General features: G+C 41.6%; 1 protein-coding gene across 1 annotated transcript in view; it reads left to right on the top strand.

The window, feature by feature from the left end:
- ASB4 (ankyrin repeat and SOCS box containing 4) overlaps positions 1 to 10,357 on the top strand; it is a 127,541-nt gene extending 117,184 nt beyond the window's left edge. Inside the window, exons 5-6 of the mRNA XM_014547557.1 lie at positions 7,986 to 8,099; positions 8,307 to 10,357. Coding sequence (XP_014403043.1) covers positions 7,986 to 8,099; positions 8,307 to 8,495 — 303 coding nt within the window. The 3' untranslated portion in view covers positions 8,496 to 10,357. The remainder of the gene's footprint in view (positions 1 to 7,985; positions 8,100 to 8,306) is intronic.
- Positions 10,358 to 14,799: the final 4,442 nt, after the last annotated feature.

Genomic DNA, 14,799 nt, shown 5'->3' with positions numbered 1-14,799 from the left:
AGTATTGCAATAATCTAGGTAAGAGATGAGGGTGGCTTAAACCCACAGTGGAAATGGTGAATGTGCTAAGAAATGGTCAGATTCAGGGCATGTTTTGAAGAGGGAGTCAATGAGTTTTGCTGGTTGATTATTTGTGGGCTGTCAGGAATAGAGAGGAGTCAAGGATAACTTCAAGGATTTTGCCCAAGGAATAGAAAGAATCAAGGGGCCATTTCCTGAGATAGAAGCAAGGCAGGTGGAGCTGAATTTGAAGAGAGGATCAGGGGTTCTGCTTTGCTTGAGATACCTACTATTCATCTAGGTGGAGATGTCAGGTAGGCAGTTTGATGTAGGAATCTGTTGTTCAGGGAAAGGTCCTGGCCAGAGGTACAAACTTGGGAGTCTTCATCATGACGATGGTATCGGAAGCCAGATGCAGTGAACAAATGACGGCTACAAGTATTGTTATTACTACATGTCCACTGAGTAGTGGAATCGGTGCTTCTGGGTTTGGTTTACTCACAGGGGCCTTTCCAACCAGGAGAGACAGAGTATGAGACTGTCTAGAGACTAAAAGCTGAGCTTTATTCTGAAACTCACTGCTGGTTCATTGTGGATGAAACAGGTCTCCGAGAAACTAAAAGACCCTCTCCTCATTGTCCTTCAAGAGCCAGGTTAGGGAGGATGAGCCTTTAAGCAGAGTTTCTGTCCTCCAGAAAGAAGTCTTGTGAATGTGAGGAAGGCCCCAGATCCTCTTCCCAAAAGCAGTCCTCTGAGAGGGACCAACGAGAAGGATTAGGGGCAGCAGCTTAGTCACCAGGGGCATGAGTTTTGGCGTGGCCATTTACTTGCTGTATGGTTTCTGAACAAGCTCCTCAATCTCTTAGATTCCAATGTTCTCATCTGAAAAATGAAGGTAAAAATGTCAACTTTTCAGGATTGTCTAAGGAGTGTGTGAGTCAACAAAATTGTTTCCTTTCCTCCTCTTCCCAAAGTGAACACTTGGTCCAGTGAAAGAGTCTTTCCTTTAGTCTTGATGGCTCCACTAGCCTGTAAAACAGGCACACAATTATGTGTGCCAAGGAACACTTTATCCACCATTAGCATGTTCTTATTCAGTTCTGTTTTGCTCCTCTGAGTTCTTCTAGTTTGGCCATACACTAAAGTGATTTAGGATAGAGTTGGCCACTGGTGGATGACTGGTATTATAAACATTTTGTCCCTACCCAACAGTATAAGAGAACTGGCCCCCTTCCAAAGGAAAACTGAAGAAAAACTATTCAATTTACTATGCAGATTCTTCAGTGATTTAGAACAACTACTACCCAGCCCAACTTTCCAAAGAGAAAGTCATCTTTACAACAAGTAAATGACTGACTCATTTATACAGAAGATAAAGTGATTTGTTCTCCTGTGGATGGGGAATTCTGTTTCCTTATTTACAAGGAACAAGGTCAGAGCTGAAGATGCTGTCTTCCAAATACAAAGCACATTTGCAGAGGGTGTATTTCACCGAAAGCCTATGTATAAATTACATAAGGTGGGGGAAAGAATTATATGGTCTGCAATTGCTTTCCAGGGTACAAAAGGACATTTGATTTTTTTCTCTCAGCATAATTCAGAAAGCAGTGACACCCCAGGGAGCCAAGATTGGGTTTTCTGGTAGGGCAAGAAAGACATTTTTCTAGGGGAGGGAAAGGTATGTGAGGGTTTGGGGGAGGTGAGGATGATTTCTGCTGTTGAACAGTGCTGTATATGATGCCCAGGGTACAAGACGTCTCTTTGATTATTAAGTACCTTTCTGCACACAACTATATTAACATAAAAAGGTAGAAGTAGCTTTAGAATTTTTCTGCTGAAGTGGCTTAAGAGGTGCCACTTGCCTTGGAAGGGAGACAAGGAGATTTATCTTGAATCTATTCTATAATCTATGCTTTTAGGTGTAGAATGATGAGGCAAAAAGTATCTCAAAGTCTCTCCAGTTGCCACCACCGAAGAAAGAGTTTTTTCGACCAATTGTTCTTCCATGAAGGAAGACTAGAGACACACAGAAGGTGAAGTTCATGGGGGCACCTTCTGTTTCTCAGACAGGAAAAAGGCAGCAGAAGCTTCTCGCTTCTAGGTCCAAACCAGTCCTTGTGATGGTCAAGGTTCCCAGGAGTCAGCATCTAGTGATGATTTAGAGTTTGCTGTCTCTTAGGGGTCTTTTGTGTTGTTGTTATTGCTTTGTGAAATAATTACTGAGGCCTGAAGAAGGTATGCCTAGCTGTCTTAGACCTGGAAGAAGCCCGACCTGCCAGTGAAGATAGCTGGAGGGTTGTCAGGCTAAAGGAGCCTTTCCCGCTGCGGGCCCTGTCTTCTGTCAGCAGAAAACTTAGCCATCCGTGTCAGCAAAACCTAATGACAGCAGTGGGAGCTTTGGAGTCTGTGCATCTAAAGACTGAAGGTTAAGAACTATTTGATTTATTTTTTTTTACTTTAATGAAAAGTGAGAAGTTATCTCCCTGTGATATATGGGAGTAGGCCAGGTGCAAATTGAAGCACCAAATGTGTGAAGTGAGGCTCCTGACCTGTGAATGAAGTCCGTTCCTGTATCCATAACTTAGTCTGAACATTTTCTGAATAGGGGCTGGGAATAGGGTTGCCAGATAAAAAAACAGGATGTTCAGTTAAATCTGAATTTCAGATAAATTATAAGTAATTTTTAACATAAATGTGGACCATGCAACATTTGGGATATATGTATATTAAAAATTATTTGTTGTCTATCTGAAATTCAAATTTAATTGGACAACCTTTGCTATTTTTATATGCTAAATCTGGAAACCCTAGTTGAGAAGTAGGAAATATGTTGTAAGAGGAAAGTAACTTTCATCCACATCTGTTCTGTGTCCTCAGTGTTGGCAAGAAGGGAGAAGTGAGGAATTCCTAGGGACAAAGTACCTGTGTTGGGTGTGTGGGCACTGTGTCTTTAAATATAGCCCGTGTGGCTCCCACGAAGAATGAGTGTGGCCTGGGAAATTGATGCAGAGCATAGAGGTCAGTTTTCTGAGTGGACTACTAAGCCATGTGCAGAGCCTCATTATAAACTTTCTGACTTCTTCATGCTTTTTTTGTTTTTATAATTTCAGTATAAGTATATGCTTGATTCAGGCCTTGGATTAATTTCAGCTATCATCCCTGTACTGGTAACTCTTAAGTTTAAATCTTTATTTTAGGTTACTCAAGTAATTACCAGCATACTTCTCACCATGGCTCATCCTTCCAGAAGGAATGCATCTGGAGGTCTTTAGAGAACAATGTGTACGGAGGTCTGGATGGATGTTATTTTTATATCACTAGCAACATCTTTGTAGTCACAAGGGTCCAACCTAAAATAATTATGGAAGAGAGTCTCTCTTGTTTTAAAATGTCTCTGCAATGGGATTTGTGTCCTTAAACCATTTATTTCACCAGTCATTACCTAAGGATTAAAATAAGATCATGAGAATGTACTTGAAAGAGCACTAAACTCAGACGAAGAAAACACAAGACTATGCTTCTTCTTAATGTGGATCTCTCTGGGTTTCAATTTCTTTATCTCTAAATTAGGGGGATTGGATAATCTCTAGGGCTCCTTGCAACCCTAACATTCTATGATACTATGATGGTAGTTTATAACTAGTGTTTAAAGCAATTAGTCAGCCTAAGTTTTCTCTATCTCTTTTGCATGGAGCTACATATATACCATCCTCATCTCAGCTACAGAAAAAAAATCAGGCCTATTTGCCTCAGTTTTCCAAGATCAAGGTCCTGGACAATTACCTGACAACCCTGACAGCCATGTACCCAGATAGAAATCCTTTGAGTTATACTTTCTGTAGACTCAGAAATACTGTCTCTTCAGAAGTCCCATAGCAATGGATCTCTGGCTCAAGCCCACCTGCATACCCCCTATGGGTTGATGATAGCAGATTATTCTTTATTTGTTTAGACCTGGCTGAAAAATCCATGCTCAGCAGCTTAGCTTTGTGCTCTGTGCCCAGAATATGTATGTGAATGGAACCTCTCATTAAATATGTTGTGCTTTGCTGCATCCATTTACGGCTAGGGTTTAGGATCTGGAAAAGGGGCTGCACACAAATGAAAACACTAGACAAGAAAGATGAATTTAGAACAGCGGTTCTCAACCTGTGGGTCGCGACCCCATTGGGGGTCGAACGACCCTTTCACAGGGGTCGCCTAAGACCATCGGAAAACACATATATAATTACATATTGTTTTTGTGATTAATCACTATGCTTTAATTATGTTGAATTTGTAACAATGAAATTGGGGGTCACCACAACATGAGGAACTGTATTAAAGGGTCGTGGCATTAGGAAGGTTGAGAACCACTGATTTAGAAGGAATGGGGGGCCAGGCTCCCGAGGATATTTTTCCTTGATTTTTAGAGTGGAAGAGAGAGGTTCCTCTCCTCCTCCTCTCCTCCCCCTCCTCTCCCCCTCCTCCTCTCTACCCCTCTCTCTCTTTCTCTCTCTCTCGCCCTTGACTGGAATCGAACGTGAGACCCTTCAGTCCGCAGGCCAGCGCTCTATCCACTGAGCCAAACCAATCACGGCTGTTCTCCTCTCTTCTTTTTCCCTGGTAGAAGGAAAGGAGAAAGGCAGAGGGTTTTGACTCCGTACCAAAAGTAGGGATAAAGAACTCTACTTGGACACAGAGCAGTCCAAGTAAGACCCCAGAGGCTTGAAATAGTGTACAAGTTGGGGAATTATGATGTGATCCAACCATAAAGTGAAAGAAAGGATGGAAGGAGATGAGGTTGGAGAAAGGGGTCCCAGGCTGTCCTCACATGGAAGTCGTTACAAAGCTTCTCTTTCCCACACTCCCTCTTCACTCTCTCTCTCCCTTTCACCAGGTTCACCTATTTGCTTTAAAATAACCCCTCAATTGAAAATTGAAAACAATTCAGGCCTTAGTCAGGATTTTCACCTTTATCCTGAGAACAATAGGAAACCATTTGGCAGACTTAATTAAATGAGTGGTCAGAGCAGGTTTTCTTTTTAAGTTTATTCTCGTTGCTGCATTGAGAATGGTCTGAGAAGGAATGGACAAGAAAGATTTGGACAGAGCAGTCAGGTGGTGATAGGTAAGAGAGATCATGGTGAACTGAAGTGGTGGTAGCAATAAGATAGAAGGAGTATTGGACAGGTGTGGAAAGTATTTCTAAGGTAGAATTGATAGGTCTTGCTGATGGGTTGAATGATCTTTTACCCTCTCTGCATCTACCCCCTTGGGCATTTAACTTTGAAGTGTTCTCTGTCTCTGTCTCTGGACTTGATCGTGTGCCTGGCTTTGGGTAATAGAATGAAGCAGAAGTGCAAATATGGTGCTTCTAAGTCTATAACTCGAGAGGCCTTGCTCTTTCTTGTGTTTCTGTCATCTCCATGAGGACATTCCTGAGGTAGCCTACTGGCATGGAACAGATACGAGGCAGAGACTTGAAGTGTCCAGTCAGCCCAGTTGAGACTCATCTAGATCAGTGGTCGGCAAACTCATTAGTCAACAGAGCCAAATATCAGCAGTACAACGATTGAAATTTCTTTTGAGAGCCAAATTTTTTAAACTTAAACTATATAGGTAGGTACATTGTTATTAACTTAATTAGGGTACTCCTAAGGCTTAGGAAGAGCCACACTCAAGGGGCCAAAGAGCCACATGTGGCTCGAGAGTCGCAGTTTGCCGACCACGGGGTTAGGGAATTGCCTTCAGCCACTGAGTCCACAGCAGGGCAATATTATGCTGGTCTTCAGCCCTGCTGAATATCAAAGTCCATTGGCCTTCCAATGGGTCTTTTTGCATTTATGCTAACTACTGTTGGTTTTAGCCTCTGGCAGTGCTTATTTGGACCCAGCCACTGGACAGGATGATTCTAATGCCTTCACTGGTTTGGAGCTTTAATATATACATTTAGTTTCAATGGCTTATGACTGTGCTTCTTAAAGACAGGCACAACCAAATGCAGCTGTATGCTGGCATTGGCTCACAGTAGCTCATGAGAGCTGGTGGTTAAATTTTGTAAGCTTATTGTTAAATGCAACCATTGTGCAAACTTAAATCATATAAGCCAACAAATAAAGTATACTAAAAACAAAGGTAATAAATATTCAAAACGCTTTAGCTCCTAATTATCTATACTGTTGATGTTATTTGCATCTATTGTGTCTGTATGGTGGAAACACTATATAATGATGTTACTGCACATTTCTTCCCAACCATACACTCAGTGACCTCATGTTGCTAGCTTCAGATTCCTCATACCATGGTCCTTTATCTTTTCCATTTATACCCATGTATAGTATTATTGAGCATCATAGGTCTAGCCAGCACATTCTCTGATGGTACAAAAGTCTCCATCTTCACCTTGCCTGTATAGGAGCATCTACCATGTACATTTTTGATTGCCATGAAGACATTGCATATGAAATATTCTCCTGCTTCTTATCTGCCCATCTCCAAATTAGTCTGACCTTCCAGTTTCCTCATTCCTTGATCTCAAATGTCAAAGTTGCATTCTTTATTCCCAATATCTGATTAGTCATTAAGCCCCGATTCTTTCTCAAAGTTTCACTTACCCTTCATTCTCATGATTAACAGTGAGACCAGCTGAGAAGCCATTGGGTGCTTTGCTCATGGTGCTCAAGGGACACTTGACGATCTTCATTATAGTCCCTTATTATTTACTGCTTATATTGTCTCCAATTTCAAATACCTATATCTTTTCTCCTCAAGTAGGTTGCAAACTCCTTAATGACAAAAAGCAGGTCATGAACTTTTCAGAATAGTGCCATAGTGCTAACATAGTGCCCAAGAAGGCTTCCCAATGCAATGAATTGGTTGAATATAACCCTTTTTGTCAAGAATATGTAATAACCTCCTCCTATTGCCTGTTAAGTCAATCCCTAGCTCCTCAGACTGGCATTCCAGATGTACTGTCCACTGACTCCATCTTACCTGCTCTTATCTTTTGCTTTCCGACATGGACCCTCCATTCAGATTGACCTCCAATCAGGTGATCTGGACACACACACACACACACACACACACACACACGTATTAAAATTACAATCTCTCTGTCTCAGTTTTGCCCAGGGACCCAGGACGTTACATATTTACTAGCACATTGAAAAATGCAATACCAGACCACCTATGAGGGACTGGTAAAGGAGGTCAGGAAAACTAGTTTTGTGACTTCTTCCCCAAGGACAATAGGTTGAGATTGAGAAGGACTTGGAAATAAGGGAGACATTTCTTTGGAGAAAGTTAAGTGCAGAGGCATGCCTTCCTTACAGTGGTAGGGTTGGGGGGCTTCCTCCTCATCTCACCTCCAGTGAGAGAGGCTTTCAGAGAACTCGGCAAAGAGCTTGATATGTTCAAGGGGAAAATGAAATTGATGTATAACTCATGATGAGAAAACGTAAAGGAGAAAGTCCGTGGCAGAAGCTGCTTGCCTGGTGGCAAAGGAAATGAAGGTGATAAAATTGGGAATCATGGGTGCTTTTGCTGCTGCTGATAGGACAGAGATACAGGTTTCCTGGCCCAGTTGTGGGTCACATTGAAGAGCCAGCTGGGTCACTTTGAAATGAAAATAGCCCACACCCAAAGGATTTCCAGCGATAGGGCCATCTTGGCAGAAAGGAGCGACAAGTCTTCTGATGGTCACAGAAGCTGTTGGGAGGTGTGAGGGCTGTAAGAGCAAGGCATGCATCTCAGCAGGCTCCCACCTTCTTGGTTAGAACTTCTTTTTTCACTACTTCTGGATGGTGAAGGAAATTAGTCTGATTTTATTAATCCATCTGCCATGGAGTCTGGCAGTGTGTGGATACTTAAAGTCATGAGACTTCTCAAAAGCATTGCAGCATTCCAAGGAGCCCAATAGGTCAATACATTCATGAAGCCTCTGTGAGTGGAATGACTGAGTCATCGATGTGCATTAAATAAACGAAACTCTGCCTCATCTGCAGGTGATCCAGGCTTGCCATTCCTGTCCCAAAGCGATCGAAGTTGTAGTCAATGCCTACGAACACATCAAGTGGAATGTAAAGTGGAAACGGGCTATCCCTGATGATGACTTGGAGGTAAAGAATCAATTCACTTCCTCTGGTTTTCACTGTAAAGTACTTCCAGCCTGCAATGCAAGTACAGAAAAGTATTTGTCTTACTATCGGAGACCCTAGAAAGCTGCCATTAGGTAGAAAGTCAGGCCTAAAATCATCATTGTTGATTTCTTTGGATGGCAACGGTGGGACTTTCCTGACTGTAACCTGCCTTCCCTTCCTTTTCAGAGATACTGGGATTTTTACCACTCTCTCTTCACTGTGTGCAGTAACTCTCCAAGGACTCTCATGCATTTATCGAGATGCGCCATCCGAAGAACGTTACACAACAGATGTCACAGAGTAATTCCTCTGCTTTCCCTCCCATTGTCATTGAAAAAGTACTTGCTTTTAGAGCCAGAGGGAATCATTTATTAAGCCTTATGAGACAGAGGTTCCCAATCCCAGATATTTAAGTGGACTCGCCGGGTAGACACCGTTTACATAAATAAAATGGTACTTGGGTTGATTATAACACTTCAGGGATTTCAAAACACTTTACAAACACTATGTCATGTCATTGATCCTAGGGTTTCATGGTGAGGGGAGATAACGAAGCAAAGCAAGGATGTATCCAGAAGGTACAGACAGAACAATAATAACTAACAGGGTTACTATAGGTGCTCTTACTAGGTGCCTGATATATTTTTGTAAAATGTTCCTATATTATCTCATTTGAAATGGGACCCAGAGTTTCCTACAACCAATCTCCCTTATCAGTGATAAGTTTACATTACTGTTCATTTGGCAAAATAGCAGGCTTTGTGATCCGCCTCTTAATCTTGGTGCCTTTCCCCCATTCCCACTTGGCAGATTATTACTGTTGCTGGTTTTGCACACTCCTGTACCCACACCGAACTCCTCACCTTGTTCTTAGGGAAGAAAGCATGTGAACGTAGTCCAAACGGGGAGATCTTTTATTCAACTTAGAAATGAAAAACAAAGGCCAGTCCACTTAATAGTCAGAAATGGACATTTCAACATACTCTCACTGAGCCAGAGACTGGAGATGCAAAGATGAGCCCGAAGCAAGGACTCCTGCCCTCCAGGATCTCACCATTCAGCAGAGGATCTGGACATACAAGCAGGGAACTGCAGGGTCAAATGTCAGGGGCAAGAGTACAGGTGCTGACTCATTCATAGTGCTTGCCTTCCAAGGCCGTGTTTCTGACACTAAGCGTGGTTTTCTTTTAAGCATGAAGATGGAGTGAAGGGATTGTGTGACGTGGGAAGGGGGGGTGTCTCCTGCTGCTGTGAGTGGAAATGTAATCACTTTAAGTTTCTCCACCCGTCTAGGTATTGTTTTATTTCAGCATGATTTCCTGTTTAATGTGAGGGGAAAGACTTAAGTTTATTACACTGGCCTTTTTATGTAACAGACTGACATTTCCGAGCATTTTTGCTAGAAGGTCAGGGGTGCTTTGCTAGCAATGGCTGGCTGTAGAAAGCAAAGAAAAAGACTTTTTTTGAAAATGATAGAAGTTTGAAAATGTTGGAAAGAGAAATATGTTAGACAGGCTTGTTAGTTAGTGGTTTGCTGAAAGAGAAATATAGATGATGGACATCTGGACCTCATGGTTAATGAGGCCAACTTGCTTTTTTTTTTCCTCTTGCTGATCGCTTAGTAATGCTTTTTAGATGTCAGAGCAGAAGTCATTAAGCACACACAAATCAGTTTGCCAGTTGTGAGCAGGTTTCTTTCATTTGTGTGGTTCTCCACCTTATTTAACGTTAGATGCTTGTGTTTTGAGTAGAGATGATATTAAGTAATCCACTTAGAATGTGTTTCTAAACTGGGCTTCTCATAGTCCAGGCGCCCTGTAGGAAAAATCATAGGTGGATACAACAATCTTCTCGGAGCATCAGTTTTACTCAAAATTTTGGGAGAAATATTTTGTACTAAGGCAAGACCTATATTGTGGAATAGAATGCTGAATTTGTATGAACTGTTCATATACAACACGACCTTCAGAAGATTGTTTGCTGACATCAAGTTGTTAGGCCACATGGCAGAACACTGAGCGCAGGTCCATGCTGGCCGCCACTTTCAGGACTATTCTGGTGGACACATTTGTGATGCACTGACTTGGGCAATAAAGCTGATGCTGCGGACAGAGAGAGACGATGTTCCTTCCATGGGGAAACGTTGTTTCTCAGTCTGCTTGCTTGTACTTACACGTCAGGTAAAATACATGACTACCTATTTCAAATTGTTTATTCACGGGTTTAAAGTTCTTTTTTCTCATCTCCGAACTTTTATTCGGAGGACTTCAATAAAGCTCTTCTGTTTCCTTTCATCTTCCTGAGTTGCTTATTTACTGAGAAGACATTTTCCTAACCTACTTTTCAGCAGATGCCCTGAAGAACTCTACCTGTTTTCATGGCTTTCTTCGACATTTAGAACGAAAAAAGAATTAGGAGATGCTCCTGGAAATAAAGAATGTTTTCAAAAGGAAGAAAAGGGCAAACACAAAAATGCAAGCTATTGTGATAGGAACAAGAGTGTTTTAATAACAATAAAGAAATTGTAGGGTCATTCTCTCCTGAGTATCACCATCTCATTCCTCCTGGGCTTTTCATTTCTCTTCATTCTAACCATTCACACAATCCTGGGCCATAGCCACAGAGGAAATTATAAGCTCCTGATGCTTTTGTTAGTTTCTGTAAATAGTCATTTAATGGCCTTAAAAAAAGCCTCTCTTTTGTAAGTTACACGTGAGAAAGCACCTTTGATATGAGATCACCTATCTCAGCGGTTCTCAACCTGTGGGTCGAGACCCTTTGGGGGTTGAACGACCCTTTCACAGGGGTCGCCTAAGACCATCGGAAAACACATATATAATGACATATTGTTTTTGTGATTAATCACTATGCTTTAATTATGTTCAATTTGTAACAATGAAAATACATCCTGCATATCAGATATTTACATTATGATTCATAACAGTAGCAAAATTACAGTTATGAGGTAGCAACGAAAATAATTTTATGGTTGGGGGTCACCACCACATGAGAAACTGTATTAAAGGGTCGCGGCATTAGGAAGGTTGAGAACCACTGACCTATCTGGTTTTCTCCCTTTCTCAGGATCTAGACACACTTGTGTTCAATTTTTTAACCACGTAGTGTTATATTGCTACTTTGCCCTGCCCTCCTGAACCCAGTGGCTTCTAATAAAAAACACAGCAGCCAAAGCTGATTATAGAGATGAGGAAAGTGGCAACCCATTTGCAGTGGGCGAGCAATGTGGGGAAAAGCAGCTGAGGCTTATGTTTTTGTTACTCGTCTGATTGTTTGTGAAAACTTCATGAAGTTTGAAACTGGCATGTTCAAAACTTTTTAAAAAGAATCCAATTACAGTGGAACCTTGGTTCTCAAACTTAATTCATTCCAGAAGGCTGTTCGAAAATGGAATCATTTTTTCCCCATTGGAAATAATGTAAATTGAATTAATTCATTCCAGACCAACACAAAAAAACACACAAAAATATTCACAGCACAATTTCCTGAGATGTTAACAACACCAAGTTTAGCAGTAAACTGACTAATACTCGCACATTCTCTCTTTTGTCACACAGGTATCAGCATGAAAGTTTTGTTGGTATGAGGACCAAAGTTTGTTTGACAACCGAGACATTTTGCCATGAACAACTTGGTCAAGAACCAAATTGTTTGAGATGGGAGACGTTCAAGAAAGTTAGAGATGGGAGACATTTGAGAACTGATTTTCTTGAACGTCTCCCAGTTGTTCTTCCCATAGAATAATAATTACAATAAAACTGCATAATATTTATACAGTATTTTATAATTTTCAGAGCATGTCCATGAAGCTTAATATCGATAATAGCCTTTCCCAACACCCTCCACTCTCTGCCATGGAAAAAAATATATATATATATATGTATATAATTCTGAAGATTTAGTTGTGAAAAAGATATCTAAACATGACATTAATTAACCCTTTTCTTCTCATGTAAAACACTCCAATCATATGGACTGATGTCCTCAAGCAAAGAAAAAAAAGGATTATAATCTAGCATTTTAAAAAATATCAAAAGCTAAAGAATTTTTTTAATTGCACAAAAAAGGGAAAAAAAAGAAATCTCTCATCCAGTACATTAGAGCAGCAATTTTCAGCCCTTTTCATCTCATAGCACACATAAACTAATTACTAAACTTCTGCACCACACCAAAAAGATATATTTTCTGCCCATCTGACAAAAAAAAAGTATAATTTTGATTCATTCACACCAGACAGCTATGGTTATGTTGGCTGTTGTCATTTTTTATTTGACAGTCTGAGGGAAACGAGGTCAGTGCCCTAGACTAAATAGTCAGGTATTGCATGTTTTAAAAATTATTGCAGCACACCAGTTTAAAATCGCTGGATGGAGGAACAGAGGCAAAATTTGGAGTTCTAGGACTGTTTATAAGTCTCGCCAGGGCAGTGTTCAAGTGACAAATTGCTTACAGAAGCCCTGACATAATTGCAGTCCTGCAGGGGCCCGGGGACTCCCAATGCTGCTGAACTCAGAGAGACGATGACAGGCGTCTTCTTGGATGGTCCATTAGGGGAAGCTTAGGTAGAAGCAAATTGTTTCTAAGAAACCTGTGGCTAGTTCTCGGATAGAGATGCATACAAAGAAACTGCAAAGCCATGCAGTGTGGCCTAGGGAGGAACGCTATGGATTTTGAGATTCCACAGTGTGGATTTTAATCCTGATTGTGCCACTTAAATATCTATGTGAACGTGGGCCTGTTTCTTAACCCAAGTGTCAGTCTCTTTATTTGAATAGTAATAATTAACTACCTGCTTTACACAGTCGTTTGCTAACTAAATGAATGACATAAGTAAATCATCTAAAGCAATTTCTTGTATGTAGTTGAACCTCAGTGAATGCTCAGACAGCACCTATGTCTGGTATGGGAGGGTAATATGTAAACATTGAGTTTCTAAGACATTCGTGGGCATGGGGCAGAGATGTGACTTGTGCTTTTTACTGGATTTGGACTACAAGACTTTCCTGTGGCACAAACTCTCGGAGGCAAACTGTTGCAAGCTGGCTTGTCAGTAGCTATCAGCTCTGGGCAGTTTGGCCTGAAGGAGGCAGTGTAGGAGCACTTCCTGCCTGCCGGGAATCAGCTGTGGAATGACTGGCCTCTCTCTGTTCTGAAATGCAGCCTGGAAGAAAATTAAACAGGCAAGCCCAAGAAAGGCAAAAAGGTATTCTGTGGGCTACTTTCATTCATGTCCTGGTTTTGGTTTCAAACAACTCTGCTCTGCCTTTCATTGGAAAGAGATTTAGGAATCAGGAAGAGATCTTAGAACCACAGGGTTTTATCCTGTGGTTACATAATTTGGAAGAAAAAAAAAACCAACAACCTCAGTTTCTTTCTGCGGAGCACTGACATAGACAACCTCACCAGCCATCCCATTCACTGAACTTCCCTCCTTTCTATCCTACTTCCCCTCCTCTCTCCTTCTCCCTTCTTGTCTTGTCTCTGGTCCTCATCTTGGGTGCTTTTCTTTTTGCTGTTGCTGCTGTTTTTGTCTGTTTGCTCGGCCAGGACCTCAGTGTGAGCAATGCAGAGGCTCTGGTGGTGCTTTCCTGGAATTGTCAATGACATGGCACCAGTGTCTTCTGCAAAACTTGGCTTTGGATGCATGAAGGTGACACTGAAGCCACCCAGAAACTGGGAAATTGTCTGCTCCTTTCTCCCTCTCTCATCCTTTGGTTTCTTTGTTCCCAGGCTGAACGCCACAACATTATGGAAGAGCTTGCTTTTTTTTTAGCAATAGATTACAGGTGAGAGATCAGGGCCACGCTAGAAGCAAAAACTACCAGAAGGTAACAAGGAGGAAACCTTTAAACACGAAGCTTTCACGCTTCTGTCCGCCCTGGCAATGCCCGCATCTGATCTGAGTTCCTAGTGTCCCACATATTGCTACACAGTCAGAAAATCTATCAGTAAGGTAGATCTTCTCAGACAATCTAGACAGCGGTTCTCAACCTGTGGGTCGCGACCCCTTTGGGGGTCGAACAACCCTTTCACAGGGGTCGCTTAAGACCATCGGAAAACACATATATAATTACATACTGTTTTTGTGATTAATCACTATGCTTTAATTATGTTCAATCATGAGGAACTGTATTAAAGGGTCACGGCATTAGGAAGGTTGAGAACCACTGATAGCAGAATAGCTGGTCGCACAGACACACAAACGGGGTCAGCTGTGCCAGAGTTCCGGTCCCTCTCTGCCATTTACTCCCTCTGAGACAGGTTCCCCCTTTGCGACGAGGGGCAATAGTTGCCTCTTGGTAGAGTTGATGGGAGAGTAAATAAAATATCTTGAGGATACGGAATGCAATGCCAGGCTTATGGCTAATGTTTAATAAATTACTATTAGAGTCCCATCTTGCTTGATTTTTTTCAGCTGAATTCTAGATTTCTATAAATGGCTGACAGACCCTCACTTTCCAGGGAAGTTTAGACACACACACACATCTAGCAAACAGATGTGAATAGAATGCATGGATATATCTCTTCAGCGATAGGCCATCAGTGTGTGTTGTAGCCCACAGGAAGAAATATGCCCATTTGAAGACACTGGGCACATCTAAATAAGTGAAGATAGGCCCTCTTGCAATGTGTGATATTTGAGTTGCTTTTTAATAGTCCT

This window comes from Myotis brandtii, unplaced genomic scaffold (assembly GCF_000412655.1).
Source record: "Myotis brandtii unplaced genomic scaffold, ASM41265v1 scaffold48, whole genome shotgun sequence".
Taxonomy (NCBI): domain Eukaryota; kingdom Metazoa; phylum Chordata; class Mammalia; order Chiroptera; family Vespertilionidae; genus Myotis; species Myotis brandtii.
The sequence above is the reverse complement of the archived record's forward strand: the minus strand, read 5'-3'. Positions and strand labels throughout refer to the sequence as shown.